Genomic DNA, 13,048 nt, shown 5'->3' with positions numbered 1-13,048 from the left:
TCTCAAAAAACAAACAAACAAACAAAGACTTAGCAATTCTGTAGAGGGCTGGATAAATTAATTTTAACTTTTCTTTTTAATTTTCCTCTAAGGATTTTGAACTACATATATTTTAACTAGGTGCTTTATAGTTAAGGCTAACCAGTCACTACCTCAGGTCTTTAGATGTATCCTTTACCCAAATAAAATTAACATTTTTAACTTATGCCTGGTTATTAACTTATTTTCTTATTGTTGAAAATGAACTTAAAAAGTGACATGGAATAGTGGATGATCTGAAGTTTTAATAGCAAAGTTGCATAAAGCATTGGAATTTAGATTTGCATCAAATAGATGACTATTTTTCCCTAACAGTAAAATACTTGTAGTTACTTTAATGTTATTGTTCCCTCTTAGAAATGCAGTTTTAGATGCTGAAATGTAAATAATTTTAAAGCTAGAGTAAATTATTGTTTGACATAAGATTTATCAGTTGGAATATAATTATCAAGTAATTTAGGCATAAGTTTCCTGTACTTTTTCGGTATTGTCTGTTTCGTAAGTTTTATATATAAATTTCTCAAAGTAAAATATGGTTGATGTATTTTTGTATATAGCCTAACTTACCTTTTTTCTAGGTCCATAACTTAGTGGCAATTGAACTGGCTTATATCAACACAAAACATCCAGACTTTGCTGATGCTTGTGGCCTAATGAACAATAATATAGAGGTAAATATAATTCTTACACTTTTTCACAGAAAAATCTGTTGTAACTCAGTTATATCAAACTTACTTAGCACGGAGTAATGATAAAATAGACATGTGCCACATTAGTGCCTGCTGCATGCCAGGAAGTATGCTGAGGGGATTACATTGTTTTCTTAATTCTCAAAACCACCTGGAGGCATTATTACTTTCTGCTTATGAAATTGAAATTCAGAAAGAATCTGAGAATTCATTGATTTGGTGTGACTGGCTCTATTTTGGTAACTTATAGTTTATACAGGGGAAGTGTGTACAACAAAGTGTTTAAAATTGTTTTCATTTGGCTCTGAAAGCTGTGAAGGAAACACTCAAGAATTGACCAACTTAGCATAAATTTGGAAAAGCAGAGTGCTTTTTTCACCAGTACTGGGGTGGCTGCATTTCATGGATCTTTTCTTTCCTTTTGATGTTAATGTAACAAATTGAATAAGATCTCAGATGGAGCCAAGGCTGGTGGAGAGAGCAATTGATCCAGAAGCCACTTTTTTCCTCTGCCACTTTTCTCCAAAAATAGTACATTTTTCTGTTACTCCCTAATTCAGTAAGACCTCAGAGTCCCCTTCTGTATCAAATTTCCTCTTCTGCGTATGCATGGTGAGAAAATTGTAAATATGCAGTTCAGAAGCTGGAAGGGATCCTGTGTTATTGACTTCAATTCCGGTTAAAACAGATGGGGTGGTCAGGCGTGGTAGTTCACACCTGTAATCCCAGCACTTTGGGAGGCCAAGGCAGGTGGATCACCTGACTTCAGGAGTTCGAGACCAGCCTGGCCAACATGGTAAAACCCTGTCTCTACTAAAAAATACAAAAAATTAGCTGGGGTTGGTGGCAGGTGCCTGTAATCTGAGCTACTAGGGAGGCTGAGGCAGGAGAATCACTTGATCCCAGGAGGTGGAAGTTGCAGTGAGCTGAGATTGTGCCATTGCACTCCAGCCTGGGCAACAAGAGCAAAACTCTGTCTCCAAAAAAAAAAAAAATGGGGAGCTTGAGGTTTACAGATAGCAGTTGTTCCTTTGGTGCTTATTTTGCAGGGCACTATTATAGGAAACAAGCACCTTCTTAACACAGGTATAGGGAACTCATTTTTGGTTACATTTGGTTACATTTTTGGTGATTCCTGTTATCAGAAAAAATTCCAAAATGCATACATGAGTAGGCTCTTCAAAACACGCTAGATAACAGTTATGTTAAAAATTAGCATGTAGACACTTAAAAGGATTTAGTTCTTTTTGCATTGAAACTAACATCATGAAAAACTTGTGTTTGTGATAGTTTTGTTACACTGACAAGGTCATATGTGATATGATTTCAGATTAGTATTTTTCTACAAATGAATAGGTTTGTGGTTATAATGACTGTGCCAGAGAACTTTATGTGGATATTTTCATTTAATCTTTACCGTAACCCTGAGGGCAGATCATGTCATTAACAGATTAGGACACTAGGGCTTCAAAAAGTTGGTAAGCTGTCCAGTTAGCAACGCAGGTACACCAGGTCTGCTGGGGTCCGGGAGCAGCTCAGATCATAACTGGTTAGTAACAGTCTAGGGTGAGAATTCGAGATACTGTGCCTTTTGCTTTGTATCCCTGTTCAAAACGTACATTTTATCATGCTAATTTTTTTATTTTGAAGATTGTTAATATCTATACTTTAACTATCTGTTATTTTTTATTACTGAATACCCTCCCATGAAAAAATAAAATTGGGCCAAGTTTCTGGCAAAAAAAAAAAATTTCTTACACATGGAATATCATTGTGGGCTGGGTGCGGTGGCTCACGCCTGTAATCCCAGCACTTTGGTAGGCTGAGGCAGGCTGATCACCTGAGGTCAGGAGTTCAAGACTAGCCTGGCCAACATGGCGAAACTGTCTCTACTAAAAATACAAAAATTATCCAGGGGTGGTGGGTGCCTGTAATCCCAGCTACTAGGGAGGCTGAGGCAGGGAAAACCAATTGAACCCGGGAGGTGGAGGTTGCAGGGAGCCAAGATCATGCCATTGCACCCCAGCCTGGGCAACACAGCGAGACTCTATCTCAACAAAAAACAAAAACAAAAGCATTGTGAAGCTTTGTTAACTTACAGTTTTTTCCAAGTTGAACTGTGTTCATGAAATACTTTCTACTTAGGAGCAATTTTGACTTTAACCTAAATAGTTTCTACTGTATTTGATGCTGCCTGTGAGAGATTCACCATTAACATCTACAGATTTCTGTATCTTCATAATTTTTTTTTTTTTTAAAGACAGTCTCACTCTGTCGCCCAGGCTGGAGTGCAGTGGCATGAACTCTGCTCACTGCAACCTCCGCCTCCTGGGTTCCAGCAGTTCTCCTGCTGCAGCCTCCTGAGTAGCTGGGATTACAGGTGTGCACCACTATGCCCGGCTAATTTTTATATTTTTAGTAGAGACAAGGTTTCAGTATTTTGGCCAGGCTGGTCTTGAACTGACCTCAAGTGATCTGCCCACCTTGGCCTCCCAAAGTGCTGGGATTACAAGCATGAGGCACCGTGCCTGGCCAATATTTTCATAATCTTTTACCTATCTATCTTGGTGCTTGGATATAGCAGATGCTCGGGACATTCTAATTTGAATTTAACAGTCTCTTTAGCTTTGTACAAGTTACTTTGATAATATTAGCAAATTAGAACAGTGGGCAATTGATCAGTCTGTTGAATTAGCCAGGTTACAGAAAGGACTTTCAGTTGTCAACACTATTTCCTGGAGACAGGATAAAGAAATGGAACATTTTTATAGGATAACGTCAACCACAGATACTTCTTCAAGATACGGTTTTATGAGGGGAGTTGTTTGAATTTAACACAAAGGTGTTCAGGTTAGAGTGACTTTTAAAGTCTTTGTGGAGTTTTCTGTGATCTCTGGACTTCAAATTCCACATGGTATGTTGAAGGCTTATGTTCCACATTTATGTGAGGACAGGAAAGGGGGAGAAGGTGTCACTCTGTTGCCCCTCATTTGAGAATCTCCAGTACAGGGAGCCACTGTTACTGACACTGTATTGTATCCTTCAGGTGTATGGGCAGAAAAAAAAAAAGATTGAGAAGCTTTGGGTTAAATGATTTATTTATTTTAAAATATGATAATTATGGCATGAGTCCCAACAGTGAGAGGATGTATCTCTAAGTTACTCCACACTTTTCAATTAACATGAACATTTTTTAGTAGGCATATATCTCAATACTTGGATAATTACTTTTGTTCTGCTCGATTGTGTTTCTTAGGAACAAAGGAGAAACAGGCTAGCCAGAGAATTACCTTCAGCTGTATCACGAGACAAGGTAAAAAAAAAAAGTTTTAAATGCATATTCCCAATACCTAAAGATAGACTGATGAGCTCAGAATATTATTCAGTTCTAGGAGTAATTGTTTCTTCTTTTCCTCCCTTTAACACTCCATTGGAACTGAGTAAAGACAAGTTTAAAATGGGTTTTGAGTGATTTAAAGATAATAGTATTTTGAATTCACTGACAAATGCTTAAAAGTAGGTTTAAGGGTTTATTTAAGCATTTAAGCATCAAGCTTTTAAAAAAAATTCAGTCAGTGACTTTATCAACTTTGTAAATAGTTGAAATGACTAAATATTTTATTATAATAAGAGGGTTTCTTGGAAAACACAGTATACACAGAATAGAGTTTTTAATTACTAGTAATACTTATAATAGTTGTAATACTAAAGTGTGTATAAAAATCTTTTACCTTGACTTCTTTGCCAGAAAAGAATCTTATCAAATACCAAAAATAAAAATGAAGCTTTTGGATTTGGATTTTTATTATGTATTCATCTGAAGGAAACTTTTAACAAAGGTGACAATGGTGAAGGAAATAAGGCAGAATAAATAATTTTATCTCCCATGATTATTTTCATTTTTCATGTTATTTTACGATTTTGTTACAGAAGGGAAAAATTCACATTTATAGAGTGTTCCTGAATGCATTTTTGCATCCTTGATTTTTATTCCCCCCTGCATTTTTTGCCTTTAGTCTTCTAAAGTTCCAAGTGCTTTGGCACCTGCCTCCCAGGAGCCCTCCCCCGCTGCTTCTGCTGAGGCTGATGGCAAGGTCTGTTCTGATTCTTAATCTAAGCCTGCATGCCTAGTTCTTTGGTACAACATAATCTTCTGGAAACAATACACTGAATAGAAGAATATTAATATGGGATACCATGCTAAGGTCAGATCACTTTAGTCTAATATATATTTTAAAATTATATAACAATGCAATGCATAGTTTATATTGTTGACATGCTTTTGCTTGCAATATAGAAGACGCACACAGAAAAAGAAGTAATTTAAAGAGGAAATTATCCTGCACTTTTAAAATTTCAACCCATTGGTATTTAAATTTTGCTTGTTAAATTGCATGTTTTAACATATCTTTCAACAGTTAATTCAGGACAGCAGAAGAGAAACTAAAAATGTGAGTCTCTTGCTTCAGAATGGAAATGTTGGTACCTCTGGTTCTCACTGAAACACTGTCTGTAACACCATTAAATAACCTGTTTGTGTAGTGGTATCTATCTCTTGTCTGTGTTATGTTCTTAATGTTCCTTTTATCTAACCGGTGGAAGATGGCGTTAAACGTTTTAATTAGTAACGATAATAGGCTTTCTCACTGTTTTCTGTGACCTTCAAGAATAGTTTTAAATTTTGATAGGAAATTTAACATATTTTGATAGGAAATTCAGAGATTTCCTAGATTTCAGAGATGGAATTGTATTTTTGGACATTTCCTTTCCTCTTTAAAGATCTTGAGATCTGTTCAGTACTAATAGATAATCCTCTAATCTAATGCTTCTTTCTCATGCTTCCAGTTAGTTTGCACTTGTTACCCTATATACAGCTTCACATATGCTTCAGAAGCTTAAGCAAATTAAAAACAAACAGGGGGACTGTGAGAGTTTGAGACTGTTTTCAATTCTTAATAACCATTTTAGAGGAAAATTAAATAATGTATAAATTATTCAGACTCATTGCTATTTCAAGATTTTCTGCCATTTAGCTCCTTTCCTTAATTATCCAGATTTAAAGTTCTGAACTTGAGATAAAGGTTTATAAATGTCTTATCTTCTCTCAGCTCCACTGTGCTCAGATATTAAGCAAACCATCTAAATCACTGCACAAGTTTTATTTCATTCATGACATCACACTGAATGTGCTCACTCTCCTTAAGATTTCATTTGGTATGTCATTCATGTATAAAAACCTAATTACTCATTTTTAAGTTAATGTGTAATATAAATATACTAATATTTATAGTTCACCTTAACTGACATATTAAAGACAGATTTAAGCAAGTATTTCGATTCAGAATGCTACCCCAAACTACCATTTTTCTTACTGCCATAATCCTCTATTAAATTTATATAATCCATTTTTAGATTGTAAGCTCTTAAAGAATAAAAAAAAAAACCCTCTTAAATGTTGATGAATTATGTTTTTCCATTATAAAGTCATTTTTGACTTTTCGAAGTCAAGATTAATAAATTTTCTAGAAAATAAGGTGTAAAAGCACTTGTGATTAATGTGATAGCACTAGATTTCTTTCTGCAAATCCTTAAGAGTACAGAGGTTGAGGGGATTTCTGTTGTGTTTATCACATTCCACATTTGAAAGAAATCATAGTGACTGTCAGCCTACAAAAAGCAAATGTAGTCTTGCTTTTTGTTAAAGAGTTCCTACTGATACCTTATGGCATTTTGTTGACTATAGGAATGTAAATTGACTTGAAATACATAAACTCTTAACTTCAGAGACATAAGTTCATGGAACTTTTAGAGTTTAACAGTGTTTATGATTACTTAAATTAAACTGAATGGCAGTTCTTTGTGCTTTTAACGAGTAGTTTTGATTTTAAGGGCAGCATATACTTTTTCTACAATTTAGTGTTTGAAGGGTGGGAGAAGAGGAATGATTTTGAAACGTTGGCGAGCGAATGATAAAGAAAAAAGGAATTAAATAGAACATAAATTGGTTGATGCCTTGCAAACAATTTACAGCAGAACCTCTTATTTAGCTAGGTCAGGGTTTCAGTTATACATGCTACCTACTGTCTCCTTCTGACCTCATTATCTGTATGAATAAACTTCAGATGGGTACTGGATGTATATTGACTACTGTCAAATAAAATGAACTTCGTTTTAGTTAAGGTCAGATATGATGTGGTTGGTATAGGTTTTGGAACATGTTTTTTCAGGTTGCATCTGGAGGTGGTGGGGTTGGAGATGGTGTTCAAGAACCAACAACAGGCAATTGGAGAGGAATGCTGAAAACTTCAAAAGCTGAAGAGTTATTAGCAGAAGAAAAATCAAAACCCATTCCAATTATGCCAGCCAGTCCACAAAAAGGTCATGCTGTGAATCTGCTGGATGTGGTAAGCCATGACACTTTGGTTTAGGTCTAATAAGATGACCAAGTTAGTAGGAAATTGATTAGACAGAAAGAACTAAAGTCTCAAAAACTTACATAACTTTCAGATGTTAAATGCTGCCATTTCAAAGTGTCACAAAAGTAACATTTTTCCCCCCTCATCCCTATTTAGCCAGTTCCTGTTGCACGGAAACTATCCGCTCGGGAACAGCGAGATTGTGAGGTTATTGAACGACTCATTAAATCATATTTTCTTATTGTCAGAAAGAATATTCAAGACAGGTTAGTATTACTTAATATAAATCACAGGCTCTAATACTGCTGGATGATTCTATGATCTGTTTTGAAAAATACATGTATTTTTTAAATTTTAGGTTTTTATTCTAAATCATCGAGTGGATTCTCTGATAGTCCTTTGGTAACTTGTAGCAAGACTCAGTTTGTTAACACAGAATGACTAGGACCTCATGTATCAGCTAGAAAAAGCTATTAAAATGAATCTTTTGTTCTATATGGCTGCCACATTTTGAGTCATTTAAGAAAATGTTTTTTTCCTAAATTTTAATTCAGTAGTTTCATTAACTATTTTGGCTAGTAACACTGACTTGCCTTTTTAATTTAACTTGGTTTTCCAAAGCATCAAAACGAATGTCTTTTACTAAGAAATATGTATACGGTTTCTCGTTCAGAATGTTTTTGCATGTGTCTACTCCCCTACTGCATCTTCTCCTTCATGTTGCCTGGTATGTCATTTCATGCAGTAATAGGGAGAATACACATTTAGTTGTATGAAGTGATCTATTAGAAAATATTCTGTATCCAGTTTTTGGTAATCTGTCAGCAGCTAAGATGAATTTTACTGCACAGAGTAATAAATATACTTCATATTGAAATAAATGATTTTGTCTGTAGAACCATTTATCTTTTTTGCTTGTAGACTTTTTAAACCTGTAGCTTGTGGTAGAAATAATAGTTCCTAGTGTTTTACACTGTGGGCCTGAAGAAAAAATTCCATTTGTCTCCTTCATTGCCCCCATCCCCTGCAGAGGGTGTTTTTGTTTTGAGATGGAGTCTCGCTTTGTCGCCCAGGCTGGTGTGCAGTGGCGTAGTCTTGGCCCACTTCAACCTCCGCCTTCAGGGTTCAAGCGATTCTCCTGCCTTAGCCTCCTGAGTAGCTGGGATAACAGGTGTGCAGCACCATGCCTGGCTGATTTTTGTATTTTTAGTAGAGATGGGTTTCACCATATTAGCCAGGCTGGTCTCGAACTCCTGACGTCAAGTGATTCACCTGTCTCGGCCTCTCAAAGTGCTGGGATTACAGGCGTGAGCCATCGCACCTGGCTCACTTAATGTTTTCAAGCCTCATCTGTATTGTAGTATGAATCAGTATAGTCATGCGCCACATAACATTTTAGTCAACACACAACATATTTGAATGTGTTCCCATTAGATTATAATACCATATTTTTGCTGTACATTTTCTATGTTTAGATACACAAATTATTCCCATTGTATTACAGTTCCCTATTCAGTACAGTAACATGCTGTACATGTTTGTAGCCTAGGAGCAATAGGCTATCTCATATAGCTTACGCGTGTTGTAGGCTGTACCATCTACATTTGTGTAAGAACCCTCTGTGATGTTCATGTAATGAAATCATCTAATAATGCATTTCTCAGAGCATATCCTTGTCATTAAGTGATGTATGTTTTTATCTGTGAATAATACTAGATTATAGAGATATACTGTGTTATCCATTCATCAGCTGATGTTTGTGTTTTTTTCACTTATTGGCTATTATGAGTAAATGCCTATTGAAGAGTTTTGAAATAAGGATGATGGAAAGAAGGTAAAGTAGCTCAGCCTCTCGAGTAGCTGGGATCACAGGCATGCGCCACCACGCTCAGCTAATTTTTGTAGTTTTAGTGCAGATGGGGTTTCACCATGTTGGCCATGCTGGTGTCAAACTCCTGGCCTCAAGCAATTCACCTGCCTCAGCCTCCTGAAGTGCTGGGATTACAGGCATGAGCCACTGCGCCCGGCCGAGAACTGCTTTTCTTAATGTTTAATTATAATTAAGCAAAAATATAAAGGGCGATTACGCCATTAATGAAATATCCAAAGTAGTAGAGTGTTCTTACTTAACTTTATTTCATGAGGTTATTTTCTAAGCCCAGATTATTAAAAGTAGAATTTTGGCTAAAATTCCGTAATTTGGTTTTGTTTGCAGTGTGCCAAAGGCAGTAATGCATTTTTTGGTTAATCATGTGAAAGATACTCTTCAGAGTGAGCTAGTAGGCCAGCTTTATAAATCATCCTTATTGGATGATCTTCTGACTGAATCTGAGGACATGGCACAGCGCAGGAAAGAAGCAGCTGATATGCTAAAGGTACTGTGAACCTTTGGAATTTTTATACTTGGGTAGTAGATAGAAACATAGAAATAGTGTTAAATGCAGTTTGATTCTTGGATGTATATAGTCTTTATATTCTAGCTAGGCTTGTTTCCTATTGGTACTTGATAAAAATCTTTTTTTTTTTTGAGACGGAGTCTTGCTCTGTAGCCCAGGCTAGAGTGCAGTGGTGCCATCTCGGCTCAATGCAAGCTCCGCCTCCCGGGTTCACGCCATTCTCCTGCCTCAGCCTCCAGAGTAGCTGGAACCATAGGCACCCGCCACCATGCCCGGCTGCTTTTTGGTATTTTTAGTAGAGACCGTGTTAGCTAGGATGGTCTCGATATCCTGACCTCATGATCTGCCCACCTCAGCCTCCCAGAGTACTGGGATTAAGTGCTGGGATTACAGGCGTGAGCCACCGCACCTGGCTGGTACTTGATTAGATTCAAATTCCAGAGAAGATATTGGTTAGTTATAAACCTACCACATATACACTGGAAAAACCACCCCGCATAATTCAGATTAATTTCATAACTTTGTAATAGCATTTAAAATTTTTATTTCCTTTAATGCAGGCATTACAAGGAGCCAGTCAAATTATTGCTGAAATCCGAGAGACTCATCTTTGGTGAAGAGAACTATGTAATACTGAGACTTTGTTGACTCAAAACTTGCTAGTTACTGCCTACCTGAGTAGAATCTTATTTATGAACTCCTGTGTATTGCAGTGGTATGAATCTGCTCATGTGAAGACTGGCTATAAACTGAAAAGTGTATTCCATATTACAGAACGAATCACACATTTAATCCAAATAATAAATGGCTGTTTCTAAAGTTTCCCAGTATATGTAAAATACATCAAGTCTGTCTTGTGACAGTTTCATCTGAACTTAAAAAGAACTGTTAATGTTTTAGCTGTGCAAAGCAGTTTGCCTGTGGATAAGATGACCTGTGTAATAATCTTTGTTAGTAGTCTCAAAGCTGCTGCCATAGTCCTCCAAGAAGAAAGCACCAAGACAACATTTCATATGACTATAATGCATGTACTATATAAGCTGATCTGGCTTTGAAAGATGTGAGTTGGCAAGTTCCTCACATAGAGTCATTGTATTCCACCTGTCCTGCAATTTAGTTTTTCTGAGCTTCTCTGCAGCCTTTGATGTGTTTTTAAGAAAGCTGAATGCACAAGAGGATCTGTGACACTGACATGGATGTGGTGTGCATACTGTGTAGTTACATAGCCCTTCCAATTCTGGGTCCATTTGCGCTAGCAAATTAAAATATGCTTTGCTTCATACTTAAACCTGAAAGCTGGAATGTGTACATTAATTCCTACATTAAAAACAGCCATCTACCCTTGATTATCTAGAAAGACTTGGTAATGATGGCCAGTTCCTTTTAGGTTTTAGAAAATCAAATGATGACCTAAGTTTCCCTTAATTTGCAAATACAGTAGTAATTAAGGTACATCTCTCTAAAGTGGAGCACTTAAACCAGGCTCTAAGATTCACTTTGAGGTGGAACTTAAAACCAATGTACTGTATGTATGCACTGGTAATAACTACTTTTGCTTCATACCAACAAAATGTATTAGAATAGTATGAAAGTACTGGAGGAGCTGAAAGAAAAACACCCAAGGCCGGGCGTGGTAGCTCACGCCTGTAATCCCAGCACTTTGGGAGGCCGAGGCAGGCAGATCACCTGAGGTCAGGAGTTGGAGACCAGCTTGACCAACACGGAGAAACCCTGTCTCTACTAAAAATACAAAATTAGCCGGGCATGGTGGCGCATGCCTGTAATCCCAGCTACTCGGGAGGGTGAGGCAGGAGAATCACTTGAACCCGGGAGGTGGAGGTTGTGGTGAGCTAAGATCGTGCCATTGCACTCCAGCCTTGGCAACAAGAGCGAAACTCCGTCTCAAAAAAGAAAAAAGAAAAAAACCTAGATACACATACTCCTTCAGATTTAAGCTGCATTTATGGGGTAGTGATGAGGTTTAGAACATATACATATTTTGTTAAAATTCCCCAGATGATTCTTGGTATGAATCACAACATTATAAATTTTAAGATATACTTAGAAATCCTTAAGACATCTAGCCCCATTTCTAATAGACAACACATTTATATTGCAGATAATTTTTTTTTTTTTTTTTTTTCAATTTATGACCCGATATTTATGAAGGACTACTGGCAGGGAAAATATGAATATGTTAACTTTAGCTTATGGCACCAATTTACTAAGGAACAACAGGCTCACCAACTGATCTCAAACATAAAAAACCCCACATCATCAGTCTGATCCGATATGGTACTACTTTGAATCTCTTACTAGTACCATCTTGAGAGAGGATACATGCTCCCAAAACGTTATCACACTTAAAAATCACTGCCATCATTAAGCATCAGTTTCAAAATTATAGCCATCCATGATTTACTTTTTCCAGATGACTACCATTATTCTAGTCTTTTGAATTTGTAAGGTAAACAAAAACAAAAACAAAAACTTTTGATGCACTTTTCTCAAGCACATCAGATTTCAAATTGAAAATTAAAGACATGCTATGGTAATGCACTTGCTAGTACTACACACTTTGTACAACAAAAATCGGAGGCAAGAAACTTAATGGAAAGAGAAAAACCTTCCTTTGTTGGCCCTTAAACTGAATCAAGATCTGAAATGTAGAGATGATCTCTGACATTTATAACATACCTGTATGTTCTTGCTGTGTAAATAAAATTGCTGGTATGAAATGACATTAAAGTTTGTCAAAAAATGAATTCTTAACTTTTCTCCCAGAGAAAGGAAGAGAGAGAAAAGAAAGAGCTTTTTAATACCTAAATCTATTTTGGAACATAACTGTATAGAATACCAAACATTTTATGACTCTTTTCCTACCAGATTCTGACAGTTCACCAAGGTATTATAACACCTCCATTTTTGCGTATGAAGACAGTGACTTGCTCCAAGTAATCGAGGTAGTAATGGCTAGAATTTGAACACTAAAGCCATGCTCTGCTGCCTGTAAGGTTTTCAAAAGAAATCTGATTAATCATTTCGTATGTGATTCACTTGATCCTCAAGGCAACAGGGAGGCCATTGCCTTGATTTTTCAGATATGGAAATAGTTCTGGAGAATTAATTTGCCTCATGTTTGCAGAGCTAGCTCAGTCTTGATTCCAAATCCTTTAAGTTTGACCTGAAAACTTGCCTTACCTGGATACTTTTTGATATTCTCATATGATTGCATATGAGATTGCATCTCATATGCTGGGGTATAACTTTTTAATTTACCTCAAGTTGGAATCTGTTTGGGGGGAAAAGTTGAAACTTAAAACCAATTTAAATTTCTAAATTTAAAAAAACATTGCTACCATAGGAATTCACTGACAAGGCTTAACGTGAATAGAATTACACTGGAACACAGGCAAGGAACTAGACAACTGAATTAGAAACTTTCTGAAAAGTCACACACTGATTTTTGTACTATTCTTTGTAAAGAAACTACTTCTTACTGTAATTT

General features: G+C 36.4%; 1 protein-coding gene across 7 annotated transcripts in view; it reads left to right on the top strand.

Moving 5' to 3' along the window:
* The window catches only part of LOC105484280 (dynamin 1 like), a 70,544-nt gene extending 60,182 nt beyond the window's left edge, over positions 1 to 10,362 (top strand). For 2 of the 7 annotated variants that reach the window (XM_011745784.2, XM_011745782.2), the window contains 8 exons: positions 618 to 710; positions 3,985 to 4,041; positions 4,745 to 4,822; positions 5,147 to 5,179; positions 6,956 to 7,132; positions 7,301 to 7,410; positions 9,360 to 9,519; positions 10,101 to 10,362. In XM_011745784.2, coding sequence (XP_011744086.2) covers positions 618 to 710; positions 3,985 to 4,041; positions 4,745 to 4,822; positions 5,147 to 5,179; positions 6,956 to 7,132; positions 7,301 to 7,410; positions 9,360 to 9,519; positions 10,101 to 10,157 — 765 coding nt within the window. In that variant the 3' untranslated portion in view covers positions 10,158 to 10,362. The remainder of the gene's footprint in view (positions 1 to 617; positions 711 to 3,984; positions 4,042 to 4,744; positions 4,823 to 5,146; positions 5,180 to 6,955; positions 7,133 to 7,300; positions 7,411 to 9,359; positions 9,520 to 10,100) is intronic. The other 5 variants (XM_011745785.2, XM_011745783.2, XM_011745789.2 and 2 more) reach the window with 3 other exon arrangements.
* Positions 10,363 to 13,048: the final 2,686 nt, after the last annotated feature.

This window comes from Macaca nemestrina, chromosome 10 (assembly GCF_043159975.1).
Source record: "Macaca nemestrina isolate mMacNem1 chromosome 10, mMacNem.hap1, whole genome shotgun sequence".
In the NCBI taxonomy this organism is placed as follows: Eukaryota; Metazoa; Chordata; class Mammalia; order Primates; family Cercopithecidae; genus Macaca; species Macaca nemestrina.
Note: the sequence above shows the minus strand (reverse complement) of the source record. Positions and strands in the feature narration are given on the sequence as shown.